Source organism: Hipposideros armiger, unplaced genomic scaffold, assembly GCF_001890085.2.
Source record: "Hipposideros armiger isolate ML-2016 unplaced genomic scaffold, ASM189008v1 scaffold_139, whole genome shotgun sequence".
Classification (NCBI taxonomy): Eukaryota; Metazoa; Chordata; class Mammalia; order Chiroptera; family Hipposideridae; genus Hipposideros; species Hipposideros armiger.
This window is the reverse complement of record NW_017731489.1, coordinates 38,130-58,575: the sequence shown is the minus strand read 5'-3', so window position 1 is coordinate 58,575 and position 20,446 is coordinate 38,130. Positions and strand designations below refer to the sequence as shown.

General features: G+C 42.0%; 1 protein-coding gene across 1 annotated transcript in view; it reads left to right on the top strand.

The window, feature by feature from the left end:
* EPSTI1 (epithelial stromal interaction 1) overlaps positions 1–20,446 on the top strand; it is a 77,687-nt gene that overhangs the window by 29,147 nt on the left and 28,094 nt on the right. The window contains exons 6-7 of the mRNA XM_019650295.1: positions 394–467; positions 13,144–13,237. Coding sequence (XP_019505840.1) covers positions 394–467; positions 13,144–13,237 — 168 coding nt within the window. The remainder of the gene's footprint in view (positions 1–393; positions 468–13,143; positions 13,238–20,446) is intronic.

The window sequence follows — 20,446 nt, the reverse complement described above, 5'->3', positions numbered from 1 at the left end:
ACACAAATTTCATATGAACTATTTAACTATTTATTATAATTTTCATTTAATTTAACATATTTGGTGTGGAAATTTCACGTTTCCCTTAGAGCATTTTGAAAACATTGCTTAAAGTACAAATGGTGCTGTTTTTTAGGCTAAGGAATAAAAATGTGGAATACTGATTCTGAGTTTATACCAATCGAGCTGTAAGAGGCAGGCCATGCAAAGAACTTGGCTTTCAGTATAGAGCTCCCGGGCCGTGAGGGGGCTACCATCTTGGAAGCCCTGGTAGGTACCATATCAGACTATTGATGACTCTTAAGCCTAAGGATTTTGGACTTTGGGTAATTTAACATCATGATTCTGTTTAAGCATCTCTAATAAATTACATTTTGATATTTGCAATTTCAGAGCAATAAACTCGAGGAGAAAAAAAGACTTCAAGAAAACCTCAGAAGAGAAGCATTTAGAGAGCATCAGCAATAGTAAGTTTATGTTTTCAGAGCCTTGTCCCTTTGTAGGCGTATTATTCATTCTGCTTTTAAATTCTAGGTAATGGTAACTTTTCAAAACTTCTGGTATTGGATTGTTGACTGTTATATTAATTATGTAATTGAACTCTGTCATTATGTAAGCAAGGTTCTAAGATCAGAGACATCTATACTCACCAAAGTATTCTTTAGTTGTCAATTGATTCAAAATAATACTGCTAAATTTGAGGAATTCCTTGTTACAAATAACTGGGAGAGTTTGATATTTCAGTGATTCAGGGTACTTCTGATTATGTTGACATAGGAAGAGGGTATTTGAAAACAAGAACCCAAGCAGAACCTAAACTAATTAGGGATTTATCTAATGGACTGACAACTATTATACATGTGTATTTTTGTAGACAAGAACTGAGAAGTCATTTAGTAATTATTGGCAAAACTCCCAACTGGTGGTCTTATACCAAGGTACTTTTTCCAGTGTGATTTGTGAATAACAGCAGCTGTTACATGTAGGGCAACTACTCTGTGCTTTATAATGTAGATAATATTCTGTTCTACTCTGTTATACAGCCTTTAAAGATAAGCGCATGTCCTAACTCTAAGTATCTAGGTTACCTGTACACTGCTTAGAAGAATAGACAAATCCAAAGGGCCATATTTCTAGCTCTAGGTTAATTCCGAATGTGGTAGAGTTAAAACCAAGCAGATCTGAGTTCAAAGTCGTAGCTCCATTTCCCAGATGTGACCTTGGACAGACTACTAAACCTGTTTGAACTTCAGTTTTTGTTTGTAAATAGGGATGGCAATCTCCCCCATAAGCTATTTGTAAGAATTAAATAAAATATCTTCCGTAAATGGCATAAAAGTGCCTGAATATTGTAAGGACTTGACATGAAAGTTCCTACAGAGGTCCTTGTTCATGGTATCAGACAACTTGTGTTTCGTATACACTAAATAGAGATTTCTGGTCCACGAGAAGGAGTCACTAAACTCCCGCTCTTAGATGGAGTGCTCTTTGACTGCCTCACCTTTTCTCTTCCCATCGTTGCACCTCATTTGCAGAATTTAAGGTTATTCTGACTTTGGAGTGAGCATATGTGACACCTGAAAGCATGTCCCTCCTCTAAGTACAGCGTGCTCTGGTTTCTCATCCCCCTGACATTATGCTGCCTCTCTCGTAAGCAGCTCCTCCTTGCTTTCAGGCTCATGTAGGAACTGGAAAAGAAGCTTCTCAATGCTTCAGTTTGCCCCTGAGCAAGTTTGGTACTTGGCCTCTGCCACCCGGACCAGAAATGGGTGGGAGAGTAAATGGGGTGGGTGGAAGTGCTGATGAGTTTCTTATCTTCTTTACGTTAAAATAGGCATCAGAGGCTCCACAGCCTGTCTTTCCCCACTGTTCTTCTGAGGCAGGCATGAAGGGTCGGGGAGCTTGTGGGAAGTTAAACGCCAGGAGAAATCCTCTGTCTTAGAGAGAGATAGCAGGAGGGAAGCGATAGATTAAGGCTGTTAATATATTATTGCCCTCCCCCATTCATGGGTAGAGAAGGCTGAGACTTTATTTTATTTCTAGGCCAACCAGAGAAGTTGAAGGAGATAAGGGGATGCCATGAGGGCATTTATAGCCTAGAGATACAATAAGAACAAATGTATTTATCCTGTGGCATCCTAAGTTTACACTGGAAAAAGAGAGGAAGGACCTGCTCACCCGTGAGGGGTCTTAGGTACAGGACTGGGAAGTTGAATGAGGCCATTTTCTTTTAAAGGTGGTAAGTTTTAAATGTGATAAGTTAAGAGTTTTAAATGTGGTAAGGTGAAGGATGAGAGAGTCTTAGAGTTTTAAAGGACATGGGAGGTTGTGTTCCCAGCCTCCTTTCTTTCCTGGCCTTCCAGCTTCTTGAGTTTCTGTTTTGCTAAATGCTAGAGATCAATCATCCTTTTTCTGTGAAGAAAAAAAAAAGTTTTACCCTCAGCCACCTCACACACCATCAGTGGAGCTGAATTCAATTACATGCACATTTTACTCTTGGTCTTTCTTCTGCTTATCGTGAAAGTCCCAGTTAACCAGGAAAGAGAGAAGTTGGCTGAAAATGAGAAGTATCTCAAATTGATTTTTAAAGCCTATTGAGAAACACAAGAAGCATATATGTGAGGTTTTTCAAAGAGCATATTTTGAACTACTTTTGAAATTAAAAGGCCAATAGCTCATGAGATGAACAACCATTATATAGCTAGAAATATGAAAAGGACTTCTTAGAAACGATGGACTCTCTGTATAATAGGCCTTTATCATACCTTCTTAGGGTCAGTTTATGGGGGAAATTTTGTCTAGGAGAGCTTTTAGATTTTTAATAGCACGAAGATTTCAGCAGACCAAACAGATTATTCCGCATCTCCCTCTCTGCAATCCCCCCCCCAAAAAAAATTAGATTCTCCTGCAGCTGTCAAACCAAGAAACACAAAATAGAAACACAACTAAGTAATTCTTTCAAACTAGTCCATACCTCATGTCCTTGCCGGATTCAGCATGCTGTAAATATGTGGTTCAAATAGCAGACCAGGAACAGTGTTGTTTTCTGTAGAGAAGGGGAACCACGGACTTGAGCAGACTGTAAATCCAAGTTGCTAGAGGGAAAGCTCGGGATGGCATCCCGGGGCACCACCACGAGAATTGTAACGTGCTCTTTCTTAACACCTCATTCCTGACTTCGTTCATTTGCTTCTGATTATTTTTAGTGTTGTCAATTATTTAGCTAACAGGCAGAAAACTAGGCTTTTATTGACATCCAGAGAGACTCTCCTGAGTGTAATAACGGAGGCAGTTTATCGAATGCCTGTGAGGTTGCTTCCTAATTGTGCGCATTAATCTGCCCGGCAAGCTGGCTGCAAATACCCCAGCAGCTTGTGCATGCAGATGGAGCGCACAGGATGGTTTTTATGGAAGGACCTCTGGAATGTTCTTCTGCAGCACTGTCTTTTCCTTAAAAAATCCAATGACTGTCACCGTTTCAATTGGTGGCTGAGAGCAGACCTGATAAATGGGGCATTAAGTCTGTTTCTCTGGCTGGGGACAGACTCGAATTTCACAGTTTAGAATTTGTTTTAGGATTCTTGAGCATGAAAGCAAAGGGTAGAAATAGACTTCCAACCTCGGTGTAGTTTTCACTATTATTTTTACACTCTGTAATTATTTACTACTTCTAAAGTGGCCAATGTGATACTTTTTAGGATGGCCTTTTCTCGGAATCAATATTATTGGTAGGTTTGAGGATTCGAAGTAACAGTTAACACACCTTTTGTTGTGGGTTGTTGTTTTTTAATATATCAAAGAGAGGGTGTGATTTAGGTTATTTAAAAGATTGAGTAAAAGCTCAGCATTTAAAATTATAAATGGTAATTTATTTTGAGGCTTATGGTATCTTTCTAATCATGTTTTTTGGCTGGATGTAGAGGCAGGTTTAACATTTGAGCCTATCTAAGCCGTGGTGGGGGTGAGGTGGGATGTGTGTGTGTGGGGAGGTAATCAGATGCATTGTGTGTTGGGGGGTGTTAAGAAAAACAGTGTTCCCTTAAGGGTTTGCTGGAGATCAGAGATGGGTATCTTTTAAACATTTAAAATGTGAATTCATACCTAATAACCACTTACATTTGCAGAGTTTTTAAAAAATACAAAGTGTTAGGCCCTTGTAAATTAAATAACTAAAGTAATAATAAGCTGGTGTGTTATTGAGAACCTGTGGACTGTCAGGAGTATTGTGCATACTATGCACGTTTTTTCATTGAATTTTCACATCATCCCTATCAGGGCTGTATCATCCTTATTTTACAGGTGTGGGGGTTGAGTCATTTAAATTGCCCCAAGTCACAGAGACAGTAAGCGATGCAGCCAGATCTTGGTCTAGAGATTTGAAGGGTTAGGGAGAATGGATAATTCAGAAACATGGTGTGCTCTGAAGGTCAGGAGTATCTGCCGAGGGTGGGGGTGGTAAGCCCTGCAGCGACATGAGGGACCTGCGGAGACGGCTATCGGGGAGGTCAGTTCAGAGAGAAACACTTGGGCAAAGGTGACTTCTGTTTCTTCCTACCAGGATCTAGATTTGGATAGCAAAAGAAAAACTGTGGAAGTAGGTCTGCTTTCTCTGATTGTCATCACACAGGAATGACATCCTCCTCCAGGTCCAACGCTGGGTTAGAACCAAGATTAAAGCTACTTGTAGGGTACATGGCTTCTGTGAACCCCCCTGGCCAGACTCTACTCCTAGGTACAGTTTCCAATATATCAAGCAGAGAAGGGGCTCAGTTCTTTAAAAGGGCACAGCTCTTAAAAAGCCCTTCTCAGAACCAAGCTCATTTCACAGTAGGACCTTCCTGTTCCTCAACTGTCAAGCGCCATCTATCTCATGCTCAGCCTGTCAATTGTAATGTCGCGAAGCTTCCTGCGTTTCTGCCATTTGAGCCATGCATCTCTTTTATTTCCATTTGAGTAATAGCATGATTAGTTCCTAGGAGGCACATCTTCATCTATTTTCGTTTCTTGGAGCTGAGGATCTAGACAGGCCTGCTGAATATGCATACGTAGGCCTCAAGTTTGCCTTCTAATATGCTCACGGAACTTCTAATGCCCTTCACGGGAGCTTCCAAAAGACACTTAAGGGCTAAATTGATCCCTTATCCATATGGTAGGCTTACATCCAACCTCACATTTTATAATTCAGGGAAGGTGAATCGAAAGTCATCCTATTCATAACTTCCTATCTTATGCTAATGAAGTGAACTTACAGACACAGAAACCCCCTATCTATTTTGTTCAGAGAAATCTGACCTGAGAAAGTCTCTGCCTACTGAGTCTTCAATCATGTTGATGGTTAAGACCGTATCAAAATTTTCACCCATACCTCCCATTTCAAAACACCTGTTATGTTATTTTTTTCCCCAAGCTTGATTCACTTGCTCTGGTGCAGACCCAAAGAAGGCAGATGGTTCACTGTATCTGGCTTGGGTTTTTCCAGGCAAATATGATTGAGGGAGAGAGAGGAGGGAGAGAATTGAAGGCATTTGTAAAGGAAAGATTGTAAGAACAGACTATGGTGTCTAAGCTGTACCATGAGTAAAGATAGGAGGGCGCTGATGGTGAGAAAGGGGGAAACAGTGGCTTGGAAATCCCAGAGGCTGAAAAATTGTTGTGGTGAGGATGTTTGTGCAAAGAACGTGGAATGATAAAAAGTTCTGTCCAAGAGAAGGATTTGTCATTTCCTTTTTTGCAGGGAGGACATTTGTTAGTGACAATAAAGCCTAGGGCAGACTCTAGGAGTGTGGCTGAGCAGAGTGGAGGGTATTGGAGGTAAGGAAATCAGGAAACAGCCCGGGGGCTGGAAGGCGGGAGGACATAGGGGACATCCATATTGATGACAGTAGACAAGATAGGGAGGAAGGTCTTAAACAAATGAGACGCACTTGACCAGGGGCTGGGAGGATGACAGTGGCAAAGAGGGGACGAGGAAGGTACATGGTACTGAAGTCAGGAATGCTGCGGGAACAGACTTTGTTTTTTGCAAGTGAAGGGGAGACAGCTAATGGCCTGTAAGTAGCCATAATGGGGAACAGAGAGGATGTCTGCTTCACGCCTAGGCACTGAGGAATATGTAGTGTGAGAAACAAAATTGCTCCATTTAGGGAACTCAGGGGAACACCCTGTCTTCAAGGTGAAGTCTTGCTTTCAGGTAACGCAGAGAGATGCACGAGATTTGTTTTCCCTTTTTCTTTTGAAATAATTTTCAGCTTAGAGAAAAGTTGCAAAATAGCGTTTTTCAGTTAACTCTTCACTTAGCTTGCCCTAACATCAATGTCTTATATAACCATCGTACAATGATCAAAACCAGGAAATGACTGCTGATAAAACACTATAAACTATACAGGCTTTATTAGAATGTCAACCGTTTCTCCCCAGTGCTCTCTTTCTGTTTCAGGAGCACATCATTATTATTTAGTGGTCATGAGCCCTTTGTCTCCTGCAACTTATGACAGTGCCTCATTTTCCCCTTATCTTCCATGACCTTGACACTTTCAGTGGGTACTGGTTAGTTCCTTTGTGGAATGTCCTTCAAATTTGGGTTTGTCTGATGTTTTCTCCTGATTAGATTGAGATTTTAATTTTCAGAATACTAAGAAGTGATGATGTTTCTAGAGCATCATATAGGAGGTTACATGGCGTTGACACCCTTATTATTGGTGATGTTAACTTTGATGATTTGGTTAAGACAGTGTCTACTGGAAAGTTATTGCTTTTCCACCTTGAAATTGGCACTTTGTAATTGGGGGGAGATACCTGATGACTATTCTAATATCCCGTGATCCTCAAACTTTTCCTCATGGATTTTAGCATCCATAGGATCTTGCCTGCAACAATTTTGATCTTGGTGTTTGCCTAATAGTGATTTTGTATTTGAGGAAGACTTTCTGAAATGAGGCTAAAGACAGAATTGTTGACTTTTCTCAAATCAAGAGTTTGCTGCCACCGTGGAAGAATTCGGGAGGGTAGATGAGGCATGTGGGCTGTAGAGCGGCACGGGTGCAGGGTAATATGGGATTGAGAGACTGAGTGGTAATGGCTGATGGGTGAGGTGGGGCTTTTGGAGCTGACTGAGATAAACAGAAATGTAGAGACAGGATGGGACTAATACTCAGAGGAGGCAGGCTGTGGTTCTGAATTGCACCTTTAGACAGTTAATTTTTGGTGAGAATATAAATTTGTATAGCGCAGCTTGGCACTATCAAGCATCATTTAAACATGTATAGATTTATAGGTATGTATACTAGAAATAGATACATTGTAGATATATATCCTAGAAAATTACTCATACATGTGCACAAAGATGTATATACCATGATATTCACTAGAAACAATATAACTATCCATCAGCAGGAGTGGTTAAATGTATTATTTTTATCTATATTATACAATGCTATCCAGCTGCCAAAGGAACAAGATAGCTATGTAGTAAAATGGAAAAATCTCAAGGGTATTGTTAAATGAGAAAAGCAATTTTGCAGAACAAAATATTATAGTATTCCACTTATGAAAGAAAATGTCTGTTAAGGCGGGAGAGGTTATGGTAAAAAAAAAAGAAGTTGACATCATATTTTAAGTAACTTAAAAGGCAAGATGTTTATATCTTTCTGCGGGATGGTCCAAGAATAACATTTGAGCCAGCAGGCTAGCTCTCCTTTCCAGGCATTAAACAGCTCAAAGTGTGGCTCTACCATCTTTAGCAAGTAATTTCCAAGCTCACTTCGGTGCTGCCATCAGACAGAAGGAGAAAAGAGCATTAAGAATCATATGGGAAGTTATTGATGTGTGTCACTTCAGGCGTGGTCCATACTTTTGCTTACCTTCTGTTAGCCAGAACTCATGTATATGGCCACATCTAATTGCAAGAGAGGCTGATAAATGTAGTCTGGCTATGTGTCCAGGAAGTTGAGAAACACATTTTGGAGAAGAGCTGGCAGTCTCTGCCTTACTTTACTCACCTCTGCCCCCGATCCAAGTAAACCACTGTTCGTCATTGTAAATAGATATTTGTCAATTAATAGATGACAGCCTGGAAGAATACATACCCGATAGCTCATGGTATTTTCCTCTGGGGAAAGGAGTAAGATTGAGAGCAATGTTATGTGAAGCAGGACTTTTCGTTTTTGTTCTTTACACGTTTCTATTTTCTGACTCATAATGATATTCACATATTTTATAATTAAAGCATTAAAGACCAGTTAAATGAAGGGAAAGAATTATTTAAAGTTCATGGGCTAGTTTGATTACTATACTATCTTCAGTACACAGTTTATCTCTCCTGTTGTTTCTACCTCACATTCATGTTTTGTTTCATATCTCTTGTTCTTGTGATCTTCTAAGCAGAACTTGTACATCTACCCCAGGATATTTTTTTCTCATTCTGCTCCTTAAATAGGCTCTGTGAGTGCTTATAGGTGTGCAAAGGTCTTCTGTTCATCCCCAGTTACATGAAACTGACTCAGTAATACCTGTTTAGATGGCTCTGTAGCACATACTGTCAAGCAGCAAGCGGAGACTGAGGAAATATTTGTTGCCTGCCTGCATGTGTGTGTGAATGTGAGAAGGATTACTAGCTCACCTAAGCCTCATGGGGGTGAAGTACAGGTCTGTGAAGCTATGTGAAATACAGGAAGAACTCCTACAGAAGGTTCCTAAGACTCACTGAGGTTTTGTTTCCAAATGTTTTATAATAAGAATTATTCTAAGTCAGAATAATGTGAACCTGAGCCGCTTATGCATAGTAAATAAACACCTGTACTACTGTAGTACTTCTCAGGATCACCAGGGGTGCTTTTAAGAAGCACAGATTCTAGGATCCCACTCCAGACACATTGAAGTACAAAGTCCAAGTCTTGAGTCCAGTCATTTCTAAGAAGCACCACAGATGATTCATTCTCATGGTGCCAGACCCACACGGGCCTTCCTACCGGCCTTTGGAAATTACTGTCCTACAGAACCCAGGATGGCAAAGACCAAGCCTTTCCCTAATAAACCACCACAGATAAGTGAGATTTAATATCTTTTCACTTGGGTATTGCTCATGAGAAGCAGTCAAGTGTAGGGACGAGAAGCGTGGACTCTGGAACCGTCCTGCCTGGGTCTGATCTTGGCTTTGACACTTATAACTGTATGACCTTGAGCAAGTTACTTTTACAAATTGGACATTATAATAGTCCCCTCCCGAGGTTGTCATGAAGGTAATATATGTCATGTGACTGCAACAGGGCTTGACACGTAATAAGCACCATGTAAACCCTAAGCTGCTATTTTTGTTATTCTTTTTTTATTATTACTATTAACGGGGCTTCTCTCTCTGTGAATTACATGTTTCTACCTTCTGCCCCTTTTTCTATTGGGTTGTCTCTTTCTAAATTGATTTATTAGAACTTTATATATTTTTCACATTAATCCTTTTATTATTTTTCCTTCGGTTATAGACATTTTTGTGGGTTTTTGATCTTATAGTGTCTCATCATTGATTTTCATGCATAAATACAAATGTACATAGTTATAAACTACAAATGAAATAATATACTTTAGTGTTTGATATAAATATGAAATATGACATACCTTCCCTTTCTTGCTATTAGCTGATGTACATAAACCAACATAACAACTGTTTCTGAACCCTCTCTTCAATACTAGAATCCAAAGTTGCTTGTATCATTAAGAAATACACAAGTCTAAACAGGCAGAAACAAAATCATTTGTTCACAATCAGGTGGCCTTTGGGGCCACATTTGACCTGCAGTTGTTTTTGTTTGTTTTTGGCCAGGCAGTGGTGGCTCACAGTATTTCAAACATTTTTAAATTAATTGCCAGTCTATTCCACACTGAAAGCGTTTAGCATTTTGGTGATACCTATGAAAACAGGACATCTGGCAATGCTGGCCTGTGTCCCCAGGGGGCAGCGGTGGCCTAGAGCTGAGTCGCAGATGACCCCTTTACTCGGAAGGTCACTCTCAAGTTTGTGAAAATCCCCTCTGCTCTCTCTGGTCTCTTCAACACTGACCGGAGTGGTGGTTGTCATTTGTCACTGAGCCCGAGCTCCTGTTGCCCTCACGCCAGGCCCACTCCACCGCCTACATCACCTGTCTACACTCTGCAGTCAGGTGAGTTTGCACGTTGGCTAACAGGAGGTGAGAGAAGGCCAAACTGCCCCCTCCACTCTCAGCAAGGCGGAAAGCACCAGGGTCTGTACCTGGTATTTTCTTCAGTGAGGTGAAGGTACCTTCCTCATTATGACAGTTTCACTTTAAAATCTGTAGTGTAACATTTCTGTTCGAATGTTTTCATGTGTCCTGTCATGGTGCAAAGGTGGCAGGTATGGGTACCCAGGTAGAGAAAGATATTTAACACCCACAGCTCTGGGGTGTGATGAGTGGTAAGTGGCCAACTCATAAGCTCCTAAAAGTCTAAGTTCATGTTTTAGCTGATTCTTTCTTGAACACTAAAAACTGTAGTATTCTTTTCTAATTATCAGAAAAGCCTTGTAGGAATTGTCCTTTGCAATTCAGGGCTATTCAAATGAGCCAACAGATACACATTTCACTCTGGCTTTTCCTATATTTTTGTCCTTTCAAAAAGGTCGTTTTGTTTTTTTATTAATGAATCGCCACGAGCAGATTTCCAATATGCCAAGGCCCATGCCTTTCCTTCCTTGACTTCCTCACAGGGCAGCTGCTCTTCCAGTACCCCTGCCTGTTCTCAAACTAGACAAAATTAATACTATTAATGGGGATTAACATGATCAGTGGTATGGGGACCCTTTTATACTCTGGGCCTAGGTAGCTCCTAGATCTGACAAGAATAGGCTCTTCCCGTCTCTCACCTTCCCCTCCCCCCACTAAGGTTCTGAAAAAGCGGAGATGCTCAGATGAATCCTTGAGAATTCTTTCTGCTCTTCCTCAACAACCCTTGGCCTCTTCCTCTGTACTTTTGGAATTGATTGCCTACATTGAGACACTATTCTCTTGTATATATTGCTTTATGTTGTATTAATTGGGTAAGCTAGTTGCTAAAATTCTGTAATAGCTTGAGTACTATATGTATGTTTTTTTCTTGCTCATTTAAGATCTGGGTGAACAGGTTTGAGAGGAGGTCCCCTCCACTCAGATATCCAGGCACCAAAATCGGTATAGGCTCTCCCATCTTCAATACACGGCTTTCACGTTTGCCCTGGAGGTTGTCTCTCTTCCGTCAGCCAGAAGGAGAAAACTGTACGGAGGTGAACATGGGAGGTTTATGATTAGTCAGCCCTGAAAGTGGTGGTGGATGTCACTTCCTGTCACATTCCATGAGCCAAGACTCAGCCACATGGCCCTGTATGAGTAGTAGAAACACACCAGTCAGTTTGGTAACTTAGAACTTGTCTCGTTTGTAGAGTTCATTATGTGAGAGTAATCCACACGCTCCATCGGCTCCTGTTCCTGTGACAACCCTGTGGCCCTGTCATTATGATTTAATCCTGCGGCACAGGTGGGGCAGTGCTAATAGGCACAGGGGCCGTGCTGGTGGTTAGCTACCCCGCCAGCCCTGTGCTGGAGTTGGCGGGTAAGAAGCAGCCATCGGAATGCAGTGCAGCTTAGCCAGTCAGCGTGGTCTGAAGCTTCTCCGCGTGTTCATGGTGGTTCTTTGTCACGGCTTTCTCCTAAGGTTTGCATTCAGCTAAGGATATTTAGAAATCTCATCCAAACTTCTGGCAACTCACTTCTCTTTAGACTTTTGACTGATGACTTCATAAAGCCCCAGACAGTGGGGCAGCTTCCAGGGTTGGCGGCTCCATTAGTCTCCTTGTCTATTCTTGGCAAGATAAGCGATCCTAGACAAATGGAAAGGCGGCTTGTCTGAGCCGCGGGAGCCTTACGTTTCTCAGGGTTATGTATATCACTTAACTTTTCGCTCTGCCTTTCCCAGCTCAAGCTTCCGACCTTGTTCAGATGCCATGTTCTACTTACGTAATTATTTGAAGTGATGTTGGCATCTCTGTTTAATTTCTAATTCCTTGTTTTGATTTTCGCTCCCCCGGATATCATTTATTTTTACCAGGCTATTTGTGATTCCTTCAATGCCGGTGCCCAAAGGGCTTGATGAATTGGATCTTACTTAGCATTAGGCCGAAAATAGTCGGGGGAAACAGAGGGATCACAGAAGGTGGGGAGCGTGCCGCAATGTAAAGCAGGCCTCCGTGAGGTATTTGGTTGTGAATGTGGAAGTAAGGGATAAAAAAACCCCACAGGTCACATGGGGAAAGGACAAAGGAGTGGACATTTCTCAGTGGCTGGCGGAACAGGGCGGTCACTGAAGGAAGGGCCGGGAAACAATTCCGGTGCTCTATGCTTGACATACGCGAGGGGAGAAATTGGGGTGATGGTTTGTATTTTTCAGGGAAAAACAAAGAACTTCTTTTAACCCTGTCTGGGCTAATTTTTCACAATCTAAGAGCTGAAAGGAGATGTCAGAATGCAGACTAGAGCTGCAGCACTCCTTATCTTCCATGGAAGGATTATCAAATCAAATACAAAGGGCGTGTGTGTGTGTGTGTGTGTGTCTAGGGGCAGAGGGTCCATTTCTGCTTTCAGACCCCGCAGGGTCCATGGTCCATAGTGGCTGAAGGTTACGAGATTAGAGGGTCTGTGTACCCTGAGAATAGTCAAAGCCATGAGGGAAATGAGGTGACCTGGAGAAAGAAGGTGACGCGTCTAGCGCAGAACCAGCGTGGAGTGAGGCATTGTGGGTGCTTCGCTCGACAGTGAAGGCTGAGCGCCAAGCTTTAAATGTTCAGATGGGAAATCAGGGCCCCACACTGTGGGATCTGGGAGAGCATTTATCTCCGTGTCAAAGCATATGAAGTAGAAAAATGAAATCATAGGCTCACATTCCACAAACCTAGCCTTGTATTTTTCAAACTAATGTTCTTGAAGAACGCAGTCTGGCAATAGCATTTGGCTTTGATTTTCTGCTCTGCTCAAGCTAACCTTTTGTTCTACCTAAGACACCTCTAGCCATCACCCAATACAAGCCTAGGCTACTATCCAAAGGCACAATAAATAACGATATTTCTGCTTTTGCAAAGGCACTAACATCAATTTGTGTTCCTGCTAGCAAAACTGCCGAGTTCCTAAGCAGACTGGAGACAGACTGGCCAAACAGAAGTACCTGTCAAATTCCTCTCCGTGGCCCACACTCGTCGACTTGGGTAAGTGGAATGCCATGCAGGGTGCTCTGGCATTTTTTAAAGAGGTGGTTGGTAAGTTAAGATTAAGGGCATAGAGTGACCTGTGCAACATAGAATATTGGAACTAAAGGCGGTTAGCCTGATCTGAAACTTCAACGGCAGCTGCTGCCTCAGCCGTAAAGCAATGCTTGTACTTGTTACCTACGTTATGGGCACCTGGACTAAAGAAACATCAGCCTCAGGAAAGCCCTTGATCCCACCCAGTCATCCAACCATCTTTCCATCCCTCACATGTTTCTGTTTATATAAGGTGTACCGAGTGCATAAGTTCTGCCCGGGAGGGCCTTAGTCAAATGAAGGAGAAAAACACAGTTATAAATCAAAGCAGTGAGTGGAGAGCGTATAGCAGTTAGAAAGGTGAAAGTTTAAAAGATGAATCAGTAAAGCGAAGAGAGTCATTCCTGGTGCCAAATTAATCTAGACACAAAAGCACGAAGTAAGGTATGATGACAAGAAAAAGCATGGCCTGTGCTAGGGAAGAGGAGTTTTGTGTCGCTGCAGTCTGCAAGGGTGTAACTCTGGGGGAGCTGTGGTTTAAGGGGCTGGAGAAACAGACAAGGGAACATGTGGCGAGTGGCATCTGGGTGGGGTAGTTCACTGTGCGGACTGTCCTGGGCACTACAGGATGTTCAGTGTTCCTGACCCTTGGGCACTAGATGCCAGTAGCATCCCCCAGACATTGAGACACTCACAAATGCCCGCCCCCCATGGCGGGAAGCTGGTGGGGCTCCTGGTAAACACCACTGCAGAAACCTGTGTGTCACGTGGGAGAACGTGGGCCTCATTCTGTGAGGACTGAAGGTCCTGCAAAGTGTTAAACAGGGAAGGGTCAGGGTCAGGGTCAGGCTTGTACTTAGCTGGGCTACACTGGTGACCATGCAGAGGAGGGATTAAAGGAACAGTGAGGCAGAGAGGCCTCTCAGATGCTTCTGTGTTAGTCTAGGTGAGCAGCAATGAAGACTTGAAGTAGGGTGGTGGGTGACAGGACGGAGATGACAGTGCAGGTCAGAGAAGAGCCCAGATGGTGAAGCTGGCGGGGCTTGGTTAAGGACTGGCTAACTGGGGACAGCAAAGTCAGGGTAAGCAGGGGTGACTCTGGGAAAGGATTGTAGTTCAAAGAAAAGATGGGTGCAAGTTTCAAAAAGCCTTAGCGTTGCCGGGGTTTGGGTAAGTAAATGGTAGATTGTTGGAGAAACCTGATCTTCGCCTTCCCCCAGCCCCTCCCTCCCGCCCCCTTTTCTCTTTAGTGGCCACATTTTAAAGTGTCAGGAAGACATTATGACACTTTTTGGGAAAAGGTCATTTTACTCTTACCTACAAACCTTTAAGTATTTTTCTTTCTTCTTTTTTTTGTTTTTCTTCTCGATGCTCATGTGATGTTCCAAAGTCTAAATTGGCCAGTGTGGGCTCCTCAAATCACATCAAATCTGTCCCCTCCATCCCCTCATTGCAGGGCTCTGGGGAAAGGAGTTAAGCAGCTGTGGGTAGTAGAGTTAAATCATGTGTGGGGACAGTCCTGGACATCTGTCCAGATGCCCTGTGGCGGGGAGCACAGGAGTGTGACAGCCTCACCAGCTGGGTATTTGGCCGCCAGAATGGCCTCGATTTCTGGTTCAGGGCTCCTGGCACCTCTGGTGTGAAGCACCTGGCAGAACTGTGTGTGCTTGTTCTGTTGATTGTGGCTCGATTCTTCAATCTAACAAGATCATCCTGAATTTGAATACTGTCATCCAAAGCATTAGTAATGTCTCCCAGAGCTGCTGTTTTTTTTTGCGGATTGATGAGTGCCTGAGTCACACAATCATCAGGGTTATTAATAGAAAGTGTGGAGTGGGATTGGACCCAGGATGGTTCCTTATGAACTGCATTCAAGAGCTGCTACCATTCTGACACCAAACTATTAATAATTCGTTGGTGTTCGATATATTTAATGGACTTTTTACTCATATGATCCTCTTCTCATTCTGTCTAATCCATATGCATAGACTTCCTCTGAGAATGCTTTGCAGAACCATTTCTAATGCTTTAGGAAAAGCCAGTGCATACGTTGCACTTTTGCAGAGTTATGACACCTGCAGTTTGCTTTTGCTATGGTCAGTGTAGAGGACGTGACTACTGCGTGGTAGCCATCTAAATGGGGTATGTTGAGCTGCAAGGTCGCAAGTATTTTTAAGAGACAACTTTAATTTTACTACATAATGCACTTTTTTCCTGAGAACATTGTTTTCTTATACTTATTGAAATGTGGATCTGCCACGGGCAGGTAGGAATTTAATAAATACAGGGTAATTATGTCAATGAAAAAATCTATGAGAAAATTCTTTTAGGTATCACACAGGAGAACTTCAAACAAAAGATACTTACGGTGTTCATTTACACACGATTGATATAGTTATCGTGTGTGTGTGTGTGTGTGAGTGTGTGAGTGTGTGTGTGTGAGTGTGAGTGTGAGTGTGTGTGTGTGAGTGTGAGTGTGTGTGTGAGTGTGTGTGTGTGTGAGTGTGAGTGTGAGTGTGTGTGTGAGTGTGTGAGTGTGTGTGTGTGTGTGAGTGTGTGTGTGTGTGAGTGTGAGTGTGAGTGTGCGTGTGAGTGTGTGTGTGTGAGTGTGAGTGTGTGTGTATGACTGTGTGTGTGTGAGTGTGTGTGTGAGTGTGTGTGCTGGCAGCAGTACCAGCATCATTATACCTTCCCCAGTTATTATCGAATTCCCAGTTGCACACTAAATGGTTTCTAGTCTCCGGTTTGCTGCCCCCTGCTTCTTCCTCTTCTGCATAGAATAATAATTTGTAAACTCTCATCCTCTTGTTCCACAGCCCAGTGGCCCCTATATCTTCAAGGATAAAGTCAAAATACCTTAGCTTGAGCACAAAGCCCTTTCTGCTCTCTGTCCACCCCCTAGCCCCGCCCCAAGTGACCACCCTATAGTCCTAAAGTCTAGGTCTTTGCCACTCCATGGACATCACCTGGGAACTTATAGAAATGTAGACTAATCTCAGACACCCTCCAGACCTAAACCAGAACCTGCGTTTTAACACTGTCCGTGGGTGATGTGTGTGCACATTAATGTTTGAGGAGCACTTCCCCATCATGTATGCCTTCATGGCCATAGCTTCGCACTTTTACTACATTAAACACTTAGTTTGGTTATCTTAATTGTTATCTGTGTGTCACATGTTCTGTCAAAAGTCAACACTTAAATACATACGAGGCCTGACAATTAAGTTTGCGAACTTGTTGCAACGATGTTGCTAACCTTTTTTGATATCAGGGATTATTCATTAAGAATTTGTACCAACTGGACAAACAGTTAACCAAGTTTACTATTTGGAAGTGCTGAAAAGGCTGGGTGACAAAGTTAGACGACCTGAACTTTTTTCCAACAATTCATGGGTCTTGCATCACAACAGTGTACCAGCTCACACGGCACTGTCTGTGAGGGAGTTTTTAGCCAGTCAACAAATAACTGTATTGAAACACCCTTCCTACTCACCTGATATGGCCCCCAATGACTTCTTTCTTTCCCCAAAGATAAAGGAAATATTGAAGGAAGACATTTTGATGACATTCAGGACATCAAGGGTAACAGAACAACAGCTCTGATGGCCATTTCAGAAAAAGAGTTCCAATATTGCTTTGAAGGGTGCACTAGGTGCTGGTGTTGGTGCATAGATTCCTAAGGGGCGTACTTTGGAGGTGACCATAGCAATATTCAGCAATGAGTTATGGGGCCCTTTTTCTAGGATGAGTTCACGAACTTAATTGTCTGACCGTATGTCCCCTGTACACCTTCAATCCCACTTCCACTCTGATACTTTAAACTCCTTGTATCAATTTCTCATCGCTTATAGAATAAGTCATGGGGATTTAATGTGTGGCATGGTGACTACAGGTAATACCGTATTGCATATTTGACAGTTTCTAAGAGATCTTAAAACTTCACATCACAAGAAGTTTTATAACTATGTATGGTGACAGATGTTAACTAGAATTACTGTGGTGAGCATTTTACAATATATACAAATATCGAATCATTACATTGTACACCTGAAACTAATATTATGTTATATATCAGTTATACCTCAATAAAATAAATTTCCCTTTGCTACTGTAACAAATTACTGCAAACTTAGGGGCTGAAAACAACTCAAATTTGTTCTGACAGTTCTGGAATCACAAGTCAGAAATGAGTATGAAGGGGCTGAAGTTGGGGTGTCAGCAGGGCTGGTTCCTCCTAGAGGCCCTAGTGGGGGAGTCTGTTCCTTGCCTCTTCCAGCTCCTCCCATCACCTTTGGCTCCTTGGCACGTGGTTGCATCACTCTGACCTCTGCTTTCGTCCTCATCCCTTCTTCTCCAGCTCTCTGACTTTGCATAAAGACCCTTGTGAGTACATTGGGCCCACCTGGGTCATCCAGCATCATTTCCCCACCTCAAATCCTAATTTCTGCGAAATCCCTTTTGCCATATAAGGTAACATCACAGCTTCTTAGGGACAAGGATGTGGAGGGGGCCATTATTCATCCCACCAGTCTCCCCTAGCTGTGTCTTTTGTTATTTGGCTCCACATATCTGTTAATCTGTATATTGCTATCTCTTGATTAATCAGTTTTAGATCTTATTAATTTCTTCCCCCTATTCTCCTAATATAACTATTCAGTATTTCAGGCTTTTCTTTATTATGACTATGTAAATATTTTCTCACTGCCAAGCCAGTTGGCATACTCTCCATTTTCTTTCTTTCACATTTTCTTTAAACTTTCATTTTCTTTTTGCATTTTTTTGGTTTCCTTTGAACATTTGACTGACTTCCTTCCGGTTTTGGGACTGTTTACAGAGTGCCTCTTGATGCAAATTCCCACTCACTTTTCCATTTCGTGCCTGTCAGATAAGTTGTCAATTCCAGGTTTCTTTTCCTCTTAGAAATGTCCCTCTGCATCCCTCTTGCCTCCTGCTTTAACCTGGTTGTTCTTTGGGCCTCCTGCACAGCTGTTGTTCTGGAACTTTCCTTTCACAGGATGATTCTCAGCCTTGTCTGTACATTAGAATCACCCGGGTGGCTTTAAAATTCATGGATGCCTGGGTCATACCCTCAGAGATCCTACTGCATTGTGGCCTGGACTTCAGGACTTTAAAAGCTCTCCAGGTAATTCTAATGTGCAGCCAAAGATGAGAATCAGTGCTTTAACATCACCTGGGGAATTGCTTTTATTGCTTTCCTGCGTGGGTCCTCTCATCTTTGGGTCTCATCTATTTTCTTCCTTTATTTTTTTGTTTTGGTGGAGCATATTATTCAGTAGCTTTTCCAGAGAGGATGTATGTTCAGGTCCTTGCATGTCTGAAACTATCTTTATTCAGCCCTCATACTTAGCTTGCATTTTTCTGGTAAATATTCCAAATTAGAACTAATTTTCCTTCAGAATTTTGAAGGTATTGCTCTTCTAACCTTGAGTATTGGCTCCTGAGACATCCAAGGCCACCTGAATTTCTATCCTTATCTGAAGGCTTGTTCCTGCTTCTGCTGGAAATATTTTAATATCTTTTATTGTTTCTGGTATCCTGCAATTTCATAGTGATGTGCCTTAGCGTAAGGGTCATTTTCATTCCTTTTCTGTCTGGAAACTCATCTCTAGTTCTAGATGATTTTCTTGTGTTATTTCTCTGATTTATTTCCCTTCATTTTCTCTTTATGGAATTCTTATTATTCAAGTCCTAGGTTTCCTGGATTTATCTTCTAGCTTTTTTGTAAAAAATACTTTTCTCCTCTAATTTATCTTTGGCTCATTTTTTTCCCCCTTCCTAGCATACTGAGTTAGAAACAAATGAAAACAAAAACAAAAAACCCAGTCCGTTACCTCCTGAGTGTCTCTTTTGCTCTTACACTACCGCCACACTCACAATACTTCTGACATCAGCTATGTGGGGGCTTTTCCCACAATAAGCAATTCTGTGACACCAGTTAGGTGACCTACAGTTTAACTTAATTGTGACACTATCAACCTGGAGATAGTGTCAGATCCTGCAGGTAAAGGGCTCAGTTCCATGAGGCTGCCCCCACTTCAGATGCCAGTCAAAAGTAGTAAGTCCCAAGTCACTCACAACTTCTGTCCAACTTGGCTATAAATCAGTGATTCCGTGACCCCGCTCCTTGGGTTTGATTAATTTGCTACTGAGACTTACAGAACTCAGGGTAACACGTACTTACATTTACCAGTTTATTAAAGAATATGATGAACAGCCAGATGAAGAGGTACATCAGGCAAGACGTGGGAGGGTTCCAATGGCAGGAACTTCTGTCCCCGTGGAGTTGGGGTGCAGCCACCCTCCTGGTGTATGGATATGTTCACCTACTTGGAAGTTCCCTGAACCCCTGAACTTTTGGGATTTTTATAGAGGCTTCCACACAAAAGCATGACCAATTATTAACTCCATCTCCAGCCCCTCTTTCTTCTCTGGAGGATAGGGTGGGATGGGAATGAAAATTCCACCTTCTAATCATAGTTGGGTCTTTCTGGTGACTAGCTCCCATTCAAGAGCCACCCAGAGTCACCTCATTAAGACAAGAGATGCTCCTTGTGCTCTTATCACTTATGGAAGTACAAAGAGTTTTTAGGAGCTGTGTGCCAGAAACTGGGAATGTGTGTGTGTGTGTGTGTGTGTGTATGTGTATGTGCCAAAAATGTATACACATTCTAAGAAAAGAGAAAAGTATTAAAATTGTAATACTCAATATATACCAATAACAAAAGACAAATACAAGTCACATTTGACTTCTGCAATGACAAGAGGTCCTCAAAGTGGTTTCATCAGCATCCAGACATTTCTGATTATGGTGAACTACTGCTTGAGCAACGTTGAACAAAGTGTCCACTTGTGTGCATTTTTTTGGCACCCTCTGTATGTATGTGTGTGTGTGTGTGTATGTATATGTATTTTAGTTGAATAATAATTTAATACTAATATTATATTAAATTACTATTTAATGATAGAAAAATTATGTGAACATAATGACATGGAAATTTTTGGGGTTTAGAACTAAGAAAAATATGATGAAAAGTTTTTTTCCTCCCCTGTTGTTGAACAGAAACTTCCTGCCTAGGGATCACAGCAGGGTAAGCACACATCAGGATTTGCAAGTAACTTTGAAGCCTTCACAGTTAAGGTGCCATGTGACTT